Source organism: Cavia porcellus, unplaced genomic scaffold (assembly GCF_034190915.1).
Source record: "Cavia porcellus strain 051 isolate PalLab524CR breed Dunkin Hartley unplaced genomic scaffold, mCavPor4.1 scaffold_50, whole genome shotgun sequence".
Taxonomy (NCBI): Eukaryota; Metazoa; Chordata; class Mammalia; order Rodentia; family Caviidae; genus Cavia; species Cavia porcellus.
The window spans coordinates 5,603,970-5,623,322 of NW_026947533.1; the positions used below are offsets into that span (position 1 = coordinate 5,603,970).

The 19,353-nt window shown below is 36.8% G+C and overlaps 1 protein-coding gene across 1 annotated transcript; it reads right to left on the reverse strand.

The window, feature by feature from the left end:
• Positions 1 to 4,154: 4,154 nt before the first annotated feature.
• LOC134475043 (zinc finger protein 709-like) lies at positions 4,155 to 18,802 on the reverse strand. The gene is made up of 4 exons (XM_063244409.1): positions 18,668 to 18,802; positions 7,971 to 8,097; positions 7,721 to 7,781; positions 4,155 to 6,046 (listed from the first exon to the last, which is right to left on the reverse strand). The coding sequence occupies exons 1-4, from the start codon at positions 18,749 to 18,751 to the stop codon at positions 4,639 to 4,641; spliced, it is 1,680 nt and encodes a 559-aa protein (XP_063100479.1). The 5' UTR covers positions 18,752 to 18,802; the 3' UTR covers positions 4,155 to 4,638.
• Positions 18,803 to 19,353: the final 551 nt, after the last annotated feature.

The following is a 19,353-nucleotide window of genomic DNA, read 5'->3' on the forward strand; positions in this document are numbered from 1 at the left end:
ACAACAATCCCTGACTTGAAGTTATACTACAAAGCAACTGTAGTATAATCAACATGGTACTGGAACCAAAACAGAGCCGAAGATCAGTGGAATAGATGAGAAGATACAACCACAACTACAAACACACTCGAGTACCTTATTAGGATAAAGGGGCCAAACATGTTCACTGGAAGAATGACATTCTCTTTAATAAATGGTGGTGAAAAACTGGCTCTCCATATGCCTAAAACGAAAACTAGACCCATGTCTATCACCATGTACTAAAATAAAATCTAAATAGATCAAAGATCTAAATATTAAAACAGAAACACTAAATCTATTGAAAGACAAGTTGGGTAAAAACCTTGAAGACATAGGAGTAGGTAGAGAATTGATGAACAGGACTCAAACTGCATGGGAAATGCTTCCCAGAGTCAATAATTGGGATCACCTCTTATTAAAAAGTTTCTGCACATCAAAAGAAATCTCCAGTATAGTGAAAAGAAAACCCACAACCTGGGAAAAAATCTTAGTGAACTGCCCCTCAGACAGAGGACTTCTGTCTAAAATATATAAAGAATTTTAAAAAATTAGACCACCAAAATTCAAAGACCGAATCCAAAAATGAGCATCTGAGATGAATAAACAATTTTGAGATGAAGAAATACAAATGACAAGTAAATACATGAGAAAATGTTCACCATCAATGGTCATTAGACAAATGCAAATTAAAACCACACTGAGATCTCATCTCACTCCTGAAAGAACGGCCAAGATCAAGAAAAGCACCAACAACAAATGTTGGAAACGCTGTTGGGACAAAGGAACTCTCCTGCACTGTTAGTGGGAGTGTAGACTGTACAACCATTGTGGAGTTCAGTCTGGAGATTTCTCAGAAAGCTAGGACTGGAAGCACCTTTTGACCCAGCTATTCTATTTCTAGGCATATTCACAGAACTGAAAGCATCATTCCACAGTGATATATGTGCACCCATTTTTATAGCAGCACAGTTTGTAATAGCCAGATCTTGGAAACAACATAAGTGTCCATCAACTGTGGAATGAATAAAAAAGTTATGGTGTTTTTACACAATGGAGTACTACTCAGCTATAAAGAATGATCACATTGACATATAAATGGACGCAGTCTGAGACCATACTCCTAACTGAAATAAATCAAACTCACATGTATAAATACCAAATATATTCCCTAGTATAAGAAATGATAATACATAGAAGTATGTGGCAATCATGATACCCAATCATATTGTTTGAATCCATATAATGTTTTCACTCATTAAGTGCAATGGTTTTACCCTGGGTTTTTTGATTTTAGTATCAGTGATAGTACAAATAGCTATTCTGAAGAAAATAACACATCATAAAATCTAGTGCTGATTTAATATCATCTTCTCTGGAACTCCCATCAAGTTGTTGTAAATGTTTCCACTGGTTTTAACATGTTGTATCTTAATATATTTTACTGTATGTGATAGTATAAATAAAATTGTTTACAGGCAAAGAGATAATATCGAAATCGTTGTTCATTTTCTGTTAACTGCCTCTAAATACCCTGTAATTCTTTCATTCTCTTGAATGGCTTCACACTGTCTTGATGTGATTGATTCTATAGTATACAAAGTTATACTCAAATAATTCAAGGAAAGAGGTGCTATGGTGACTATTATTATGTTAGATTACCTGGAGGTGAAACAGAATGAAGCTTTAATTGCTCAGTTCTGACCTGTGTTGTTCTATTACAATGTCTCTTTTATCTCGATCTCCACCCCTTTTAAAAAAAATTATTCGATTTTTTCTTATTCTTTTTCAATTAAAGGAAAACTAAATTTAAAAATAGCAGGATATATTATACTAACTTTTTTTGTTTTCCTATTAACCTAATTTTAACCCCAGTATTGCTCTCCCCATCTTGTTCTCCCTGATTTTACTATATTCTGTTTTATTTGATAGTATCAAGTTTGAGGATATAGGCAACCACTTTGTAGGCACTAAGATTTACTATGATGCCCATTATGGTTTGACTATTATCTTCTTTTGAAATTCTGTAAGGTCTCCAGTTTAGATTTTATTTGTCTTGTTCTGTACTGTTTTGATCAATTCTATTATACCAGATTATATAGGGAACTCTTTTTAAAAATAGTAAGAGGCACAGTGGTAACCATTTTTGATCACCTGATATTCTATTTTTGCATCAAGTACTATGCCCATCCTTATGTTCTAACCAACTCTGTTTTGTTAACTCACTTGAGGTTTTATTCTTTTCAAAAAAAGTAATAAGAACTATGGAAGTAAAAAAAAAAAAAACCCAAAAGTGTAATGGTTTTTGTGAAGAAGAGAGGAAAGGAAGGTGGTCTAAGGGATATAAGTGCCTGCCTGAGTGTGTAGGAAGGAAAACCATATTGCTGAGCTTTTGTTGGATCATTGAACAGAACTGTCTGCAGTCTTGCTATAAGAATGTTCACTTTATATGCTTTAATTTTATAATTTGGACAACTGTTTCTAAGAAGACAATGTGTAACCTATTAACTAGTGATTTCTTACTGTATTTTTTCTTGAAATTCTGTATTATTTGTACCCTTTTACTGCTTTGTTTTTTTATGTTCTTTTTTTTCTCCTTAAATAAAAAAATTTAAACCCGGAATTTATATCTTTTATTTTTTTATTTTTTGGTACTGGGGATCAAACTGATGGCCTCACACTTGCCAGGCAGGGGCTTAAGCCACTGAGCTAAATCCCCAGCCCCCCAATATATATCTTTCACATCTTATCATCTTCAGAGTAGTTGCCTCTACTCTTGGACTTGATACCAGCAATCATACCAAATGTGAATAAAATCAGTCAAGGCCAAATAACATTCAAACAAACCAGCTTCAAATAACATCAGTCATAGTAAGACAATGTAAGTAATACAAGGTTTCAGTTTTAGTTAATAGGAAATTAAGGACAATTACCATCATGGTATAACCTGCCATTTTTGGGTTATCTCTCTTTGCCCTCAAATCTAATATGAGTAGATAGACCAGAACAAAATATAATCAAACTAAACAGAGCAACAGAACTACTATAGCTTTTAAATCCTGATACACTTTTAACAATGTGCTCTGCCTTCTTTTTTTAGGCAATTCCACACCTTTCTCCTTCTCAGGATACTATTATTCACTGTTCAGAGTGATATTAGTTTAGTCTCTTATGTTCAATTTCAGCATACATAAAAATAAAGATGTCTACTATGAAGAGAATGAGACACATTATGGTAATCATTATCAACTTCCCCAAAATTAGTCTTGAAGATCAAAAAAGCCTTTATCATCCTGTAATTATTTGATTAGTTCTATAATGTTCAGTATATATTCAATGCATGTGAAGATGGGAACAACTATTTTGAAGAAAACTAGAGACAGTAAGGTAGAAAATGAACATCTCAGTGGACTTGCTTTGAAACCTGTGTTTCCTTAACTTGTTTCCTTATGAACTGTTCTGTTTTGTCATATTTAATCTTACCATCTTTTAGATAAAAAACAAGTTTGTAGAACAGATAAGCATATTAATAAGTTTTTGTTGGATCACTGAGGTGAACTGTTTGCAGTGTCATTATTTGAATATCACTTTGTATGCTTTAATTTTGCAACTTGAACAATTACTTCTAAGATGATAATATGTAACTAATCAACTAGTGATTTCTTATTGTTTATTTTTCAGAACTTTTGTATTATTTCTACACTTTTTGGTTTCTTTCTTTAAATAAAAATAATTCACCAAAAATATAAAAATTAAGGTTTAAAGACAAAATATTAAGTACATAGACACTATCCATACTTGAATGTGAAAAGCCCATTTCAGTTTACCATGTTTAATTACAATATGCCATGTTGAAGCACAAAGACACTTTAAAAAATCTAAAGAGGTATAAGTGATTAACTGAAAACCATACAAAATATGTACTTGAGTAGAGCTCCACTTCAGATTTGTCATTTCTGGAAAATTTGTGAAGAAATATTGATATCAAACTTCTGTATTGATTATTTCTTCAGGTCTACTTGGAATTTTTAAAGTAAACTTAGATTTAAACTGTCTGAAGAGTGCTGCTTTTTCTATGTATTTAACAACAAACATGGATTGCCATATTTCTCACATTGTTAATGCACATAGGATAAAGTGAACTCTTTCAGATATGTAAAAATGATCATGTGTGCTGAGAGTATTTTCATAACACATAGGATTTATCTCTTGTGTGAGCTTCTTCACATATTTCACTTACAATCTGGCTGCTGAAAGTGTCTCCACTTGCTTACATAGCCAGTGGTTCTTCCCAGTGTGAATTCTTTCATGTGTTTTGCAATGACTGTATGTGGTAAAAGCTTTGCCACATTGTTATATACATAGGTTTTCTCACCAGAGTGGAGTCATTGATGTATTTTACAAAATCCACGTGTGGTGAAAGCTTTCCCACATTCTTCACATAAACAGGGTTTCTCAACATTTTAAATTTTTTCATGTATTGGACTATGAGCACTTCTGCTGAAACCTTTCCCACACTCCTCACATATATAAGTTTTCTGCCCAGTGTGAAGTTTTTCATGCATTACACAATATGTACTTGTGCTCAAAAAATTCTCATGATGCTTATATACACTGGTTCTACCTTGAGTGTGAACTTTCATGTTGCTTACAATGTCCATGTTGGGTAAAAGCTTTCCCACATTGCTTACATACATAGGGTTTCTCTCCAGTGTGAATTCTTTCATGTATTTTACAATTTGCCTGTGTGCTAAAAGCTTTCCCACATTGCTTACATACATAGGGTTTCTCTCCAGTGTGAATTCTTTCATGTATTTTACAGTTTGCCTGTGTGTTAAAAGCTTTCCCACATTCCTTACATACATAGGGTTTCTCTCCAGTGTGAATTCTTTCATGTATTTTACAACTTGCCCGTGTGCTAAAAGCTTTCCCACATTCCTTACATACATAGGGTTTCTCTCCAGTGTGAATTCTTTCATGTATTTTACAGTTTGCCCATGTGTTAAAAGCTTTCCCACATTGCTTACATACATATGGTTTCACTCCAGTGTGAATTCTTTCATGTATTTTACAATTTGCCCATGTGTTAAAAGCTTTCCCACACTGCTCACATAAATATAGTTTCTCTCCAGTGTGAATTCTTTCATGTTGCTTACAATTTCCATGTCGGTTAAAACCTTTCCCACATTCCTTACATACATAGGGTTTTTCTCCAGTGTGAATTCTTTCATGATTCTTAAAAATTCCCCATGTGTTAAAACCTTTCCCACATTGCTTACATACACACGGTTTCTCTCCAGTGTGAATTCTTTCATGTATTTTACAACTTGCCCGTGTGCTAAAAGCTTTCCCACATTCCTTACATACATAGGGTTTCTCTCCAGTGTGAATTCTTTCATGTATTTTACAATTTGCCCATGTGTTAAAAGCTTTCCCACATTGCTTACATACATATGGTTTCACTCCAGTGTGAATTCTTTCATGTATTTTACAATTTGCCCATGTGTTAAAAGCTTTCCCACACTGCTCACATAAATATAGTTTCTCTCCAGTGTGAATTCTTTCATGTTGCTTACAATTTCCATGTCGGTTAAAACCTTTCCCACATTCCTTACATACATAGGGTTTTTCTCCAGTGTGAATACTTTCATGATTCTTAAAAATTCCCCATGTGTTAAAACCTTTCCCACATTGCTTACATATATACGGTTTCTCTCCAGTGTGAATTCTTTCATGTATTTTGCAATTTTCCCGTGTGTTAAAAGCTTTCCCACATTTCTTACATACATATGGTTTCACTCCAGTGTGAGGTATTTCATGTTGCTTACAATGTCGAGATTTGGTGAACCCTTTTCCACTTTGCTGATATACATAGGATTTCTCCCCACTGCCATATTTTTCATGGATCTGAACATGGTGGTGTGTTTCTGCTTCTTTCACATTCACATTACCTTCTGCAGTACGAAGGAATACTTCTTTACACTGATTCCAAGATGCATGTCCATAGGATTTCCCTACCTTGTCATTTCTGTAAAAAAAAAAAAAATCACATATCGGATTGATAATCATATTACTAAGTTTTTATTGGAGATTTGAACAAAATTGTTTGTAGTCTCACTGTTTGAATCCCCACATCATATGTTTCACTTTTGTGTTTCATTAACTATTTCTTTTTTTTTTTTTTTTTTTTTTTTTGCTTTTTCATTTTTATCGGTACCGGGGATCGAACTCACGACCGCCTGCTTGCAACGCAGATGCTTATGCTGCTGAGCTAAATCCCCAGCCCTGCATTAACTATTTCTATGAGCAGCATATGTAATCACTGTCTTTAGATTTCTTACTGTTTATTTTCACTTTGAAAGTGGTATCATTTCTACTTATTTCGTTTTTTTTAGTCTTTCCTTACATTAAATAAAAAAAAGAAACATTCACAGTGAAATGGGTCTCAGTTTAATGACTGCATTAATGTCAAGTTCTGTTTTTAATGCCTGCTAAGAAACTCTGAACATGAAGTAACAGAATGGCCTTGTAAGACATGTTGAAAACAACTATTCCCAAAAGACTGGTACACATTTGGAAATCTTAAAATTTGGTACCTTTTGAAATGCAGAATCTTTATCTTCACTTTGGGCATGGATACATATGTGTATCACATACAGATCATTATGATATGTTTCACATTCACAATCTCCCTTCTGTCCTTAACCTGTAGTTTCCTTTTCCATATGGTCAGTCTTATTTTTCTCTATTAACTCTTTCATTTCATTCCACAATTTATATTTTGGTTTCTCATCTAAGAGAAACCCTGTGAACTTTTAGGTTTCATAGCTGAGCTATTTCACCGAATTGATGGGAGAAAGAACCACCTATTTCTTATGGCAAATGACATTATATTCTTTATTTTTTGACATTATATAACACATTTTTTTTGTTTCCATGCTGGGAATGAACAACAGCTATTAGCATAAAATCTATAGCTTTTTAAATATGTTTTAAGAGATTTTTGCTGATCATTAAGCTGTGACGTCTGAACTTGAATTTGCAATTCTGCAAAATCTGACTCCTAGTGTGCTGGATTTACAAGAATGCACAATCACAAAAAGTCTATTAACACTTTCCTTCTCCACAAATCCAGTGATAGATAGCTAAGCTTCATCAAGACCTGATATATTATAACTCGATCTGCTTTGTATATGAGTAAGCTTGTATCAGTATTTTATGTGCATTTTGGATTTTTAAAAATATATCCAGGACAAGTATGAGGGGATCAATTTCTAGAGACAACTGCACACTGATATTCAGAATGAGTGCACTAACATTCTACCAGCCTTCTAAGAATTTTAGTCAGAATGGCTGATTCTTTAGAGCATGGCTTGGAAACACAAGAACTCCATTTTATTTCAAATTCTATTGCAATCTTAGCAATTTTTAGATGATGAATGTGTTGTATTCACATGTATATATGGGTAGAAAAACTGAAAAGAGAACGTCATAACTCAAAGTGTATGCCTTTCATACACATCTATATGCAATGTCATACATTTTCTTGATTTAATCCACCCATTATACATACCCTAGCTTTAACGTCTTCAGAGAATATTACTGACAATAAATTGAATGGTGCCTCATTTCTTTGGCGGTATTTTTCTGCTGACTCACTAATTACTCAGGAACATTCCTTCTCCTTATGAGTGCGAATTACCTTAAGTATCTCCAGTAAATTTTGCATTCTTTTTCAGCTTCCTGGATATCCCCAAGTCCTCCTGAATTGTAGACATAGAAATACCAGCGCTCATTAGAATAATACATACAAATTAATAGATTTTGTTTAGAGTTATGATATAATGTGTCCAGGTCTGAGCTATTTTTAAAAATATATTCACATTGTTTTTAATGAAACAGTGACATACAACATTCTGACAGCATGAGTGACAAAAGTATTTTGTCATTACCTATTGCAGTCATGTTCCTAAAGATTTCGCCCATCACATCTCTGTAGAGGTTCTTTTGGGATGGACTCAGCAAAGTCCACTCCTCTTTGCTGAAGTTCACGACCACATCCTCAAAGGTCACCACCTCCTAAAGGATCATACATATATTTCTCACATGAAGGTTGAGACACCAGGTTTGGGATATCTTAAATTCTCTCCTACAAATCTGAATCAAAAGCAAAGTGTGGTGGTATATATCTATAATGCCAGCACTCAAATGGCTGAGGCAGGATGGTTTCAGTGAGTTCAGGGCAATTCTAGCCTCCATAGGGTGTTCAAATCTAGCTGATATACATATAGAAAGCTTGTCTCAATAAAACAAAACTAAACTAAACAAATACAACCAAACTAAACAGCTGAATGAAGACTGATTTCTTCAAATTTAAATCCATGTCTTGGTCATTAATTTTGTATATATACACATTTTTGAAGACAGCAAATTTGATGATAGATTGCAACTCACTGCTAATGTAACAGTGAAATAGGAACACTGATTCTTGTGCTGAGTCACTGCAATATTCCCTGTGTGCTGTCTCTAATGCAGAGCTCACAGTGAGAAGCCTGCAGGACCACCATCCACAAAGCACAGAGGCAGATAAATATCCCCTCAATCAACTGGGAAGCCAAGCAAGCACCTCCCTTCCCTGGTAAGTGGTGGTGGTGTGGCAGACTGTGGCCCATCCAGGGGGCAAACCAGCAGCAGCTCCTGAGATCCATGCCATGCTGGAATTTAGGACACTTGCAAGGCAAGCAAGCACCACTTCTCCCTGGTAAGTGGTGGAGGTCTGGCAGAATGCTGCCCTTCCAGGGGGAGAACCAGCAGCAGCTCCTGAGATCCACGCCATGTGGGAACTTAGGATGCTGTGAAACAAAACAACCAGCCTGTCTCCCTCCCAAGCAATAGTGAACCTACTGATGCACGGCCTAGAATCAAACATCCCACTTCCCTACCCCTCTTCTCCTGTCAACCACCATTAGCAAATGGGAATCAGAAATCTGAGTGTCTCCTGAGAAGCAGACCATAACAAATAAAGGGGACTTCCTTCTACTATATCTTTGAAGGTGAATATTTTTATTTCTGTTTTGCTCTTTTCTGATTAATGGTATTGCTCTATTCAATATTCTGTTTTGATAAGTACTATAATGTTCTGTATTTCATCTCATTTTGATATACATGTTTGAAAGAACAACTATTGGGGCTGGGGATTTAGCTCAGCGGGATAAGCACCTGCCTTGCAAGCAGACAGCTGGGGGCTCGATCCTTGGTACTGATAAAAAGGAAAAAGACAAAAAAAAAAAAAAGAACAACTATTATAAATATAATAAAATATACTGTGATACCTATTACTGTTATCGCAGTGACCAGTTGTGAAGTTGTGTACCAATTTCACTGTATGATCTTAGTTGGCCTTATTCTACCTTGTTCTGTTGTATTTTACCACTTTCAAAATTTAAAAAAAGAAAAAAAAACCTCATCAATCACTTTGATAGGCTGCAGATAATGTCTCTTCAAATCTCATTTAGGACAGTGAGTACTTTGTTCTTAATATACTTCAGCAAAATTTTGAAACATGAATTTGGTTTCATAGAACAAAACATAAATAACATCCAATATGATACACAAATAATAACTCAAATGTTAGTGGAAATGCTGTTTTAAAAAAATAATTATATAAAATGGAACCAGGCCCAAGCTGTAATTTATAGCTCACTGTCACCAAGCGTTCACTTTCAATTCAGATATAAGGAATATATCTTGCAAGGCTGGTGAAGGACTTCTTCCTTGAATTTGGGGCTACCCTAAGTTACAGAGCTGTCTAACATAGAGAAACCGTGACTGTGACACCCCACAGACAAAGTGAAACTTGAAAAGAGACTGCATAAGATACCTTTGATTTGGTTTTAAAAATTATAGCCATACAATATGGAAAAATTCCAACAATATTCAACACTTTCTGAGAAACAATGTGGATATCTTCCATACAACAAAGAAAACAGTTTCAGAGTTGGGTATTTAGCTCAGTGGCATGAACACTTGCCTGGAAAGCATAGGTCCTGAGTTTGATCCTTGGTACAAAAAAAAATCCACATTTTACCTTCATGACACTGCGGCATAATTAGAGATAATCAAAATTAGATCTCAAGTATGGAACAGAAAATTCATGGGTTGACCAGGATGTGAAATACTGGTTTTTGCCAGAGCTGGTTTTGATCACCTCAAGGAAGCAATCAGACCTTCATGACACTGCGGCATAATTAGAGATAATCAAAATTAGATCTCAAGTATGGAACAGAAAATTCATGGGTTGACCAGGATGTGAAATACTGGTTTTTGCCAGAGCTGGTTTTGATCACCTCAAGGAAGCAATCAGAACCCAACTTTAACTTCACACTTACTCTAAGAACTACCTGAATTTCAGTGAAGACCCTCTCTGTTGTATGTCCTGCTATTGGCTTCCTGCATTTTGTCAGTCACTTGCACATCCTTTCCACACTCCTCTGATCCATCCTCAGCATGAAACCCTTCATGCCTAACTATTGATATCACTGCAAAATTTCTGTCTAGAGCTTCTCCTTTACACCACTTAGTAAATTCCATTGCAGAGCATTTCCATATTTAAACTGTCTATGTAAAACCAAGCCACTAAATCAGCTCTTAATTCAGAGATGACACACCTATTCCTTTCCATTCAGAAGGATATTGCGTGTATATGTCCATGCAAATGCGTAAATTTCAAAATTTTTCGATGAGAATTTAACAGGTAGCCCTTTCTGGAACTTGTCCTTCACAAATTTTTACCCCGTCCTTGATAACACTTTCATATTTGCTTCATTTTTCTCAGACTTCAAAACTCTATGGCTGTTCTCACAAACCTAGTCTGTGAGCAGGGGTGCCACCTAAATAATTAAGTATGTTCAGAAATTATTTTGCACTGTTCTGTATAATACACAGGAGTTTACCAGGTGTTTGGGAAGCCTTCCTCTACCGAGGCACATTACTACACATCTCTGAATTCTCAGGACATTTGCCACCACAAGTCATGAAGATGGAAATGCATTACAGGCATTAATGAACTTTGGACATTCCAGATCATCTACTCTGAGGAAAGAGAGCAGAGACGTAGCTCATTACTGCTCTACAAGCTACAAAAAGCATCATAGTCAGGGTCTTCCCAAGCTCCTTCCTATGCCAAAGATTGTAGAGTTACCAGGCCAGCAGTGAATTTCAAAGGTGATACTTGAGTCTGCTGCTGTCATAGTGGAGCCAGGGTTCTGGGGACCCCAAATCACACTTGCCAACAGCAAGACACAAAAGGGACAGTGAATGACCCATGGCCAATGCTTGAGGACCTCAGGAGCTGAAGCTAACTAAATACCTGAGGCTCCAGACCCCGGAACGACTCCTAAACACTTGTAACTGGTTTCGCCCCTTCCACCGTATTTCTGGGTTCCCATCCACAACGTCACCATTCCATGGCTCCAGGATCTCTCAGGTTCTTTGCTAATTAGGCCACAGGACATCAAAAGTACTAAATGAGATCCAGCAAGCATTTTGCTACCATTTTTATACTCAGAACAGATAAATCATGCTGAGACACCAGAAGAGACAGAAGTTACAGCCAGCAATGGCCCGTCTGATTGGACAGTTCATATAGCCTGCCCCTTCATCACTGATTGACTCCTGCTCTACTGCCCTCCTTCGGAGTCAAGAATCAACAGGGAAAGAAACCCCTCCCTGCAAGAGAGGATCACAAATGATAGACTGTAGTGCAGAAGCTTCTGGAGCTGCCATTCTTCTACAGTGGTGAACTCAGCTCTACAGAGGAGTGTTTGTACTGAAGAGCTTTACCTCAGGCTTTTAATTTTCAAATCCATTTCATTACAAGGAAAAAAGAACACATCAACTAAAACTAAACTTCAAAACATGTTAATCAGGGGGCAACACTGTATATACATTGCACATGGTCATCCCCAGATCATTCACATAGAGCACACGGCATCTGTAATCAATTTTCCAAACAGTACTGTTACATGGACATGAGTTATTAGAATAGTATTGACAAGAGACAGGGCTAGGTCCCCCAAGGAGCCCATACCGGAGACCAGATAGCTTGCAACTATGGGGAAGACTGACACCTCATGCTATGGGCCAAGGCTGAAGACAAATAATAAGCAAATTCATCCATATCCTAAGGATTGATATTGATATCCTAAGGAAGTCAGGAGTCACCATTTAAAGAAATGTATCCTTTTAAAGACTGACATTCTACGTAGTTCCTGTCATCCTGATGAACTCAGTACTCACCCTCCCAAACCCCTAAGTGAAGTCACAGCTGCCTAAGAATGCCTGCTTTCTATGTGACTCCCTTCCCTCTTTGTTCCCAAATTAATCAACCTTACCTGAACTTATAATTTTATTGGCAGCCTTAGCTCTGTCCCATCTTATGCCCATCTGTATTGTGAGTTCCTAATTTTCCCCTCCTTAAACTAATTTCACCACATGATTTTACTCTATAATGATCCCTAGAAAGGACAGTGTTTGGCAACCTGCTCAGGACCCCTTCCCTGTCTCAGGCAGCTTTCTTTCTCTCAATAAGTATATTCTTCTGTTAATTTCTGTTGTTCCTAAAATTCAGTCTTTGACTTTACAGAACAAAAACCTCATATCAGACATAGCAGACCAGGAGATTGATTTTGCTATAGCAATATTAGAATAAACTTTTCTCTTTCTAGAAGTCATAGAAATCAGTTGTAGTTTATATTACACAACGTTGAACTCACCTTGCCAGGGATACTTGCATTGAAGGACTTTATCCCTGCCTTTAAGTGCTGCTTCTTTTCTGAAAGTGAACTGATCTGTAATTTTGGTTATGGTATCAACAATGCATTAAGGAATTGACTCAAAATATTTCTTATGAATGGTTTACAAAGAGCCATGGAGGAAGACAGATAGCAAATATTATTTGTTTTGATTTCTTCATTCAAACCAAAGGATGTACTTGAAAGAGTTTTGCCCTAGAAAAATTACAGGACCTCCTAGTGGTAATTCAAGGTGGAAACAGGTGAACTCAGGGATGCTTACTCATATGGCCACTTCCTCTTTTCTCCTTGATAACAACACCCTCTTTCTTTCCCAGGAGCCTAAAGAAAATTCCCTTCAGCTCCTTGCATGACATCAATGTCCCCTCCAAGCACCACATCCAGTCAAAAGTCACATATACCCCATAACCCCATAGTCAGTCAGAAAAAAATAAAAGCCAAGCCCTTAGTGGCCGTGGGCTTGTCTCCACATTCTTTAAATAAAAGGCCACTTTTACATTATTATATTCAGCTTCTTTATTGTGCTAAGCTACCTCCTCAGTAATATCAGTAATCTAACACACTTTAAACCATTTTCACCACATGATTTTAATCTATAAAGTCCCTATAAAAGACACAGTCCTTTGCTATCTGCTCAGAATCCCTCCTGTTTCTCCCAGACAGAAGATTTCTGATAGGATTTTTGGTGTAGTAAAGAAGAGAATATAAAGATAAAATGGCCTTTATTCTAAGAATATGGAGAGAACCCCTAGACCACTAGGGGTCTTGCTTTTTCTTCTGGAAATGTGTGGGTGGCATACATATAGTTTTTGAGTTGGGTGGTGGTTAAAGTTGGCATTGCTGATATACAAGTAGCTGATTGAGATTCTTTTCTGGCCACAGGTAAGTTGAATAGGGAAAAGGAAAGTGACTTCAAGGTAAAAGTCCCCTGGTTCCACCTCCCACTCCCAAAATACCCTATTTAGAGCAAAATACATTCACTTTCTCTCTCTCAATAAATATATTCTGCTCTTCAACTCTGTTGTTCCTAAAATTCATTCTTGCACTTTAGAGAACACAAACTCATACCACACATAGAAGGTCAGGAATTTCATTCCACTTTATCATGGTATGGCTGCCTGTATTTCTAATTGACTCAGCTGCCTGTAACTTTAAGAATTGTTTATCAATTTGACTTGGAGTAATTGTAGCAAATAAATGTTCTTAATGTATATAGAGAAGTATATCATTAAATTGAAAAAATGTTTATCACAGTTTTTCTAGCTAGCATCAGCCAACATTTTCAACTTTCAAATATGTGGGAAAACAAAAACTAAAAACAACTCAGAAAATAGCAATCCTATAGGGGACAGTACATCATTCACTGTAATTGCCATGTTATCTGCAGGTATTTCATAAACCAAAAAAGAAACATTGAGCCTCTTAATTAAAAAGCATAAGTTTCAATAAATGTGCTCATAGCACTGCATCACTGACAACTGTGAATTTTTTTTGCATGAGGGATTGAACTCATCACCTTGTGCTCTCCAGGCAGCTCCTTGTATCACTGAGCTCAATCCCCAGCCCCAACTATTTTAGATACTAAATATGACTATTAACAATGTTTAATTTGCCACTGACATATTTGGTTATAAATTTTGTAAACCTACATTTTCACGAATGAAATTATTTTCTTTCCTTGCAGTTTAAATTACTTTTTTTTTTAGGTACCAAGGATCAAAGTTACAACCTAGCACTTTCCAGGCAGGCATTTCTGCCTGCTGAGCTAAATCCCAGGCCTGTATTAATGAATATTTTTAAATGTATAAACATCAGTTCATTTATTCAAATACTATTGTGATTTTAGCACAGGATGTCAATATAGAGAGAAATTGATATACAATCATAGAAGAACTGGAACCTTCAAGAGTCAATGCAAAAAACTAAATACAACAATCACTGCTACAGGTACAGCTGAAGAAAGCCAGAACTGAAGATGAAGATGCAGTGACCAGTTCTACATGCTCCTGCAGAGAAAAACAACAGCTTGAAATGTACTACAGTTACCACCACCTCCTCCAGGAAGTCCTGATAGGCATCAATTACCATATTCAATGAGCAGAACAACTGGACTATTGTTCCCACAAAATGTCTTTGCTCTTTCCACATAACTTTTCTGGCTGACTTGTTCCCCTGATGAATAATATTAGTTAAGCAGCTATAAGCTTATAGGTTGATTGTAGTCTGAGACACACACTGTACACACATTGTGACTTTCCTGTATAAATGACCCCTGACAATAGGTCTTTGGCCAAAACACTGAAGACCACTCCTGAAAATCCAGGGCTATTCTTCTCTCTTTTTTTCTAAGAAAATTTTTGATCTTCTTTTGGTTTGTAACTTCTTCATTTCTCAAGGTTGTGAGCCATTAAATTTGGTGCATTTGCCATCAAACAGGGCAGGATTATATTTCTCTTATTTCAATCTAAATATGAAATGTCTGTTAAAGGCCATGTTCCAAAGCCTGGATTTCAAGCTGCTTGTTTGCCTTGATCTTAACATTTTCATGAGCTTTTATAAGTCCTCCATTTAGTGAGCTGCAAATATATTGGAGGAAGGAGGTCACTGTTGTGCTGTAGCACTATAGGTGTCATTCCTAAATCTGTGTTTGTTACTGCCTCCTGCATGCCACTACATGGCCTTCCTTCTTCTGCATCATCATTCAATAATTCCCATTTTGCATAAGTCAACTTTCACTCAGCTCTATTACTGATTTTTTTAAAACAGTCTTTCTATCACCTTGGTTGTTTATTATTTTCATTTTAGTTTTTTGCTTTAAAGACATAGTCTCACTTTGGAGTTCTGGCCAGCCTTGCCCTCACTATGTAGGTTAGGCTGTCTTTGAATACATGGCCATTCTCCTGTTTCAGCCTCTTCATTGCTGGGGAAAAGAGGTGGGCATTATAGCACATGGCATTTGTCTTTTTCTCCTCTCCTTTAAACTACTATTCTTTCATTTCAGTGGCACTGTCATTTAATCCTGGTGTTTGCTTGTGTCAGTAAAGGTTTCTGAAGCTTGAGTTGAGTTTGTGAACAACAATACAAGAATCCAAGCAACCCAATTGAGAAATGTGGAATTTCATTAGATGGTCAGGACTACTTGTACACAGAACCCCCACACCCATTTCGAGATCTAAACAAGAGGCTTTGAACTGGAAAGTTACAGATGTTTTACAAGATAGAATCACAAAAAGATCCTGTTGGAAATCATTTAGCTAGAATCTTATAATAATTTTTGGATGACAACTGTATTCTGCTTCTTCTGTTGAGCAGGTCAGTTTTGTTCTTTGGGTATAGCTCATTTTTCTTTTCTCCTGGGACTTCTACCCTGAGTGATTTTCCATTTTTCAGGGTGAAATACAGGGCACTAGTTAAACGCAAAGCTCAAGATGGCATCTATTATGACAAGCTACAACACAGCTAAGTTACAAGCCTCAATATTTTCTAGGGTAAAAACACACATATCTATAATCCCAGCACTCAAGAGCCTGACACAGGAGTGCTGCTTTGAGGTTAGGGCAATTCTGCACTCCATAAGGGGTTCAAATCTAGCTGACATACATAGAGAAAACCTGTCTCAATAAAATAAAACTAAACTAAACAAATAAAACCAAACAAAACAGCTGAATGGAGACTGATTTCTTCAAATCTTAATTCCATGTTTTGGGTATTAATTTTTTTATATACACATTTTTTGAGACAGCAAATTTGATACTATATTGTAACTCACAGTAATGTAACAGCCAAATAGGAGCACTGATTCTTATGTTGAGTCACTGCAAGAGTCCCTGTGCACTGTCTCTAATGCAGAGCTTATAGTGAGAACCTATAGGCCCAGCATCCATAAAGCACAGAGGCAGACAAATATCTCATCAATCACTCTGATGTACTACCAATGATATGTCTTCAAATCTCAGTTAGGCTAATAAGTCCTTTGTTCTTAATATACTTAAGCAGCATTTTGATATTTGAATTTGGTTTTATAGAACAAAACATAAATAACATCAAATATGGTACATAAATAATAACTCAAATGTTCACAGAAAACTGCTATATATAAAAAAACATATAAACAATGAAACCAAGTGCAAGCTTCAAATTATAGCTCAGTGTCAACAAGTGATCACTTTCCACTCAGAGAGAAGAAATATAACTTGGGAGGCTGATGCAGGAGAACTTCCTTGAGTTTGGGGCTAGCCTAAGTTACAGAGCTGTCTGAAATAGAGAAACCCTGACTGAGACACCCCACAGACTATGTGAAACTTGAAAAGTGACTGCATAAGACACCTTTGGTTTGCTTTAAAATTTTAGCCATACAATATAGAAAAATTCCACAATGTTCAACATTTTCTGAGGAACAAGGTTGATATCATCCATAATATACAGAAAACACTTTCAGAGCTGGGTATTTAGCTAGCAGCATGAAAACCTAACTTGCAAGCTTGAGATCATGAGTTCCATCCTTGGTACAAAAAAAATTGAAATTTCATCTTCATGATACTGGGTCATAATTTGAGATAATCAAAACTAGATCTCAAGTGAAGAACACAGAATTCATGGGTTGACAGGGATGTGGAATACTGATTGTTAGCAGAGCTGGTGTTATCTGTCTCAAGGAAGATATCATAATTCAACTTTAACTGCATGCATACCCTAAGAACTACTTTCAGTGAAGACCCTCTCTGTTGTATGTCCTGCTATTTGCACACTGTGTCCTGCTGTTCACTTCCACATCCTTTCCATGCTCGTCTGATCCACCCTAAGCAGAAAACCCTTCATGCCTAAACTATTGATATGCCTGCACAATTTCAATTTAGGGCATCTCCTTTACAGGAATTAGTAAAGTCCATTACAGAGCATTTCCATATTTAAACAATGTATATGATCAACCAAGCTATTAAATTAGCTCTTAATTTAGAGATAACACCCATATTCCTTTCCATTCAGAAGGATATCATGTATTTATATGTTCATGCAAATGACTACATTTAGGCATTTTTCAGTGAGAATTTAACAGGCAGCCCTTTCTGAAATTTGTCCTTAGCAAGCACACTTTACCCTGCCCTTGACGACACTTTTATATCTGCTTTGTTTTCTCAAAATTCAAACCTCTATGGCTGTTCTCACGAACATCGTCTATGAGCACATGTGTCACATGAAGTATGTTCAGAAATTCTTTGCACTGTTATTTATAATACACAGGAGTTCACCAGATGTTTGGAAAGCCTTCCTCCACTGAAGCACATCACTACACATCTCTGAATACTCTTGATTTTGCCAACACCTGTCAAGAGGTTGGAAATGCGAGAACATACCATTTTTAGGCAATCCCTATAAATACAAAAAAGTACAGGTTTAAGGAGTGCCACTGTGGATACGAGGCCCTGCATTACATACATTTATAAACTTTAGTACATCAAGATTGCTGATCCCTGGAATGAGAGCGGAGACCAAGCTCAGTACTGCTGCTCCAGCTACAAAATGCATCAGAGTCAGGGGCTTCCCAAGCTGCTTTCTCTGCTCCTTATGATGGAGGTGCCAGGACAGTAGAAAATTTCAAAGGTGATACTCCAGTCTGGTGCTGTCATAGTTAATTCAGGGTTCTGGGGACACAGAATCATCCTTGTTCCGAGCAGGAGAAAAAGGGAAAGTGGACGACCCAAGGCCAATGCTAGAAGAGCTCAGGAGCTGAAGCTAACTAAATACCTGAGTCTACACACATCAGAACTGCTTCTAACCACTTGTAACTGGTTTCTCCCAATTCCACCCTATTTCTGGGCTCCCATCCAAAGCCTCACCATTCCGTGGCTAGAGGGTCTCCCAGATTCTTTGCTAATCAGGCCACAGGACTTCAAAACCAGTAAATGAGATCCAGCAAGCATTCTGCTCCCAGTTTTGTATTCCAAACAGGTAAACAATGTCTACACACCGGAAGAGACCCAAGAGATTTCCTGCCACAGCTCGCCTGATAGGACATTTCATATAGCCCGCCTCTTCATCACTGATTGACTGCTGCTCACCTGTCTTCTTTCTGAGTCAAAAATAAACAGGGAAAGGAACTCTTTCCTGCAAGAGAGGATCCCAAATGATAGACAGTAGTCAGAGACTTCTAAAGCTGGTTGTCTTCAACAGTGTTGATCTCAACTACACAGAGGAATATGTGTACCAAAGTGCCTTACCTCATGCTTTTCATTTCCAAATCCATTTCATTTCAAGGATAAAAAGAAAAAATAAATTAAAACTAAGTTTCAAAACATATGAATTGTGGGGCAACACTGGTATATACGTTGCACACTGTCATCCCGGATCATTCACTCAGAGCACAAGACATCTGTATTCAATTTTCCTAAAAGTACTGTTATGTGGAGCTGAGTTAGTTAATTATGATTAGCAATGAGACAGGGCTGGGTCCTCTGAGGAGCCCATCCAGAAACCCAGATACCTTGCAACTATGGAGAAGATGGACAACTCCTGCTAATGGCTA

What these genes read in the sequence shown, in the direction of transcription:
- LOC134475043 (XM_063244409.1), bottom strand. Translation starts at nt 18,751, where the DNA reads ATGCTTGCTGGATCTCATTTACTGGTTTTGAAGTCCTGTGGCCTGATT. An exon ending in GACCCTCTAGCCACGGAATG is followed by an intron (nt 8,098 to 18,667) that starts GTGAGGCTTTGG and finishes ATGATCCTTTAG; the next exon opens with GAGGTGGTGACCTTTGAGGA. An exon ending in ATTTACTGGAGATACTTAAG is followed by an intron (nt 6,047 to 7,720) that starts GTAATTCGCACT and finishes TTTTTTTTACAG; the next exon opens with AAATGACAAGGTAGGGAAAT.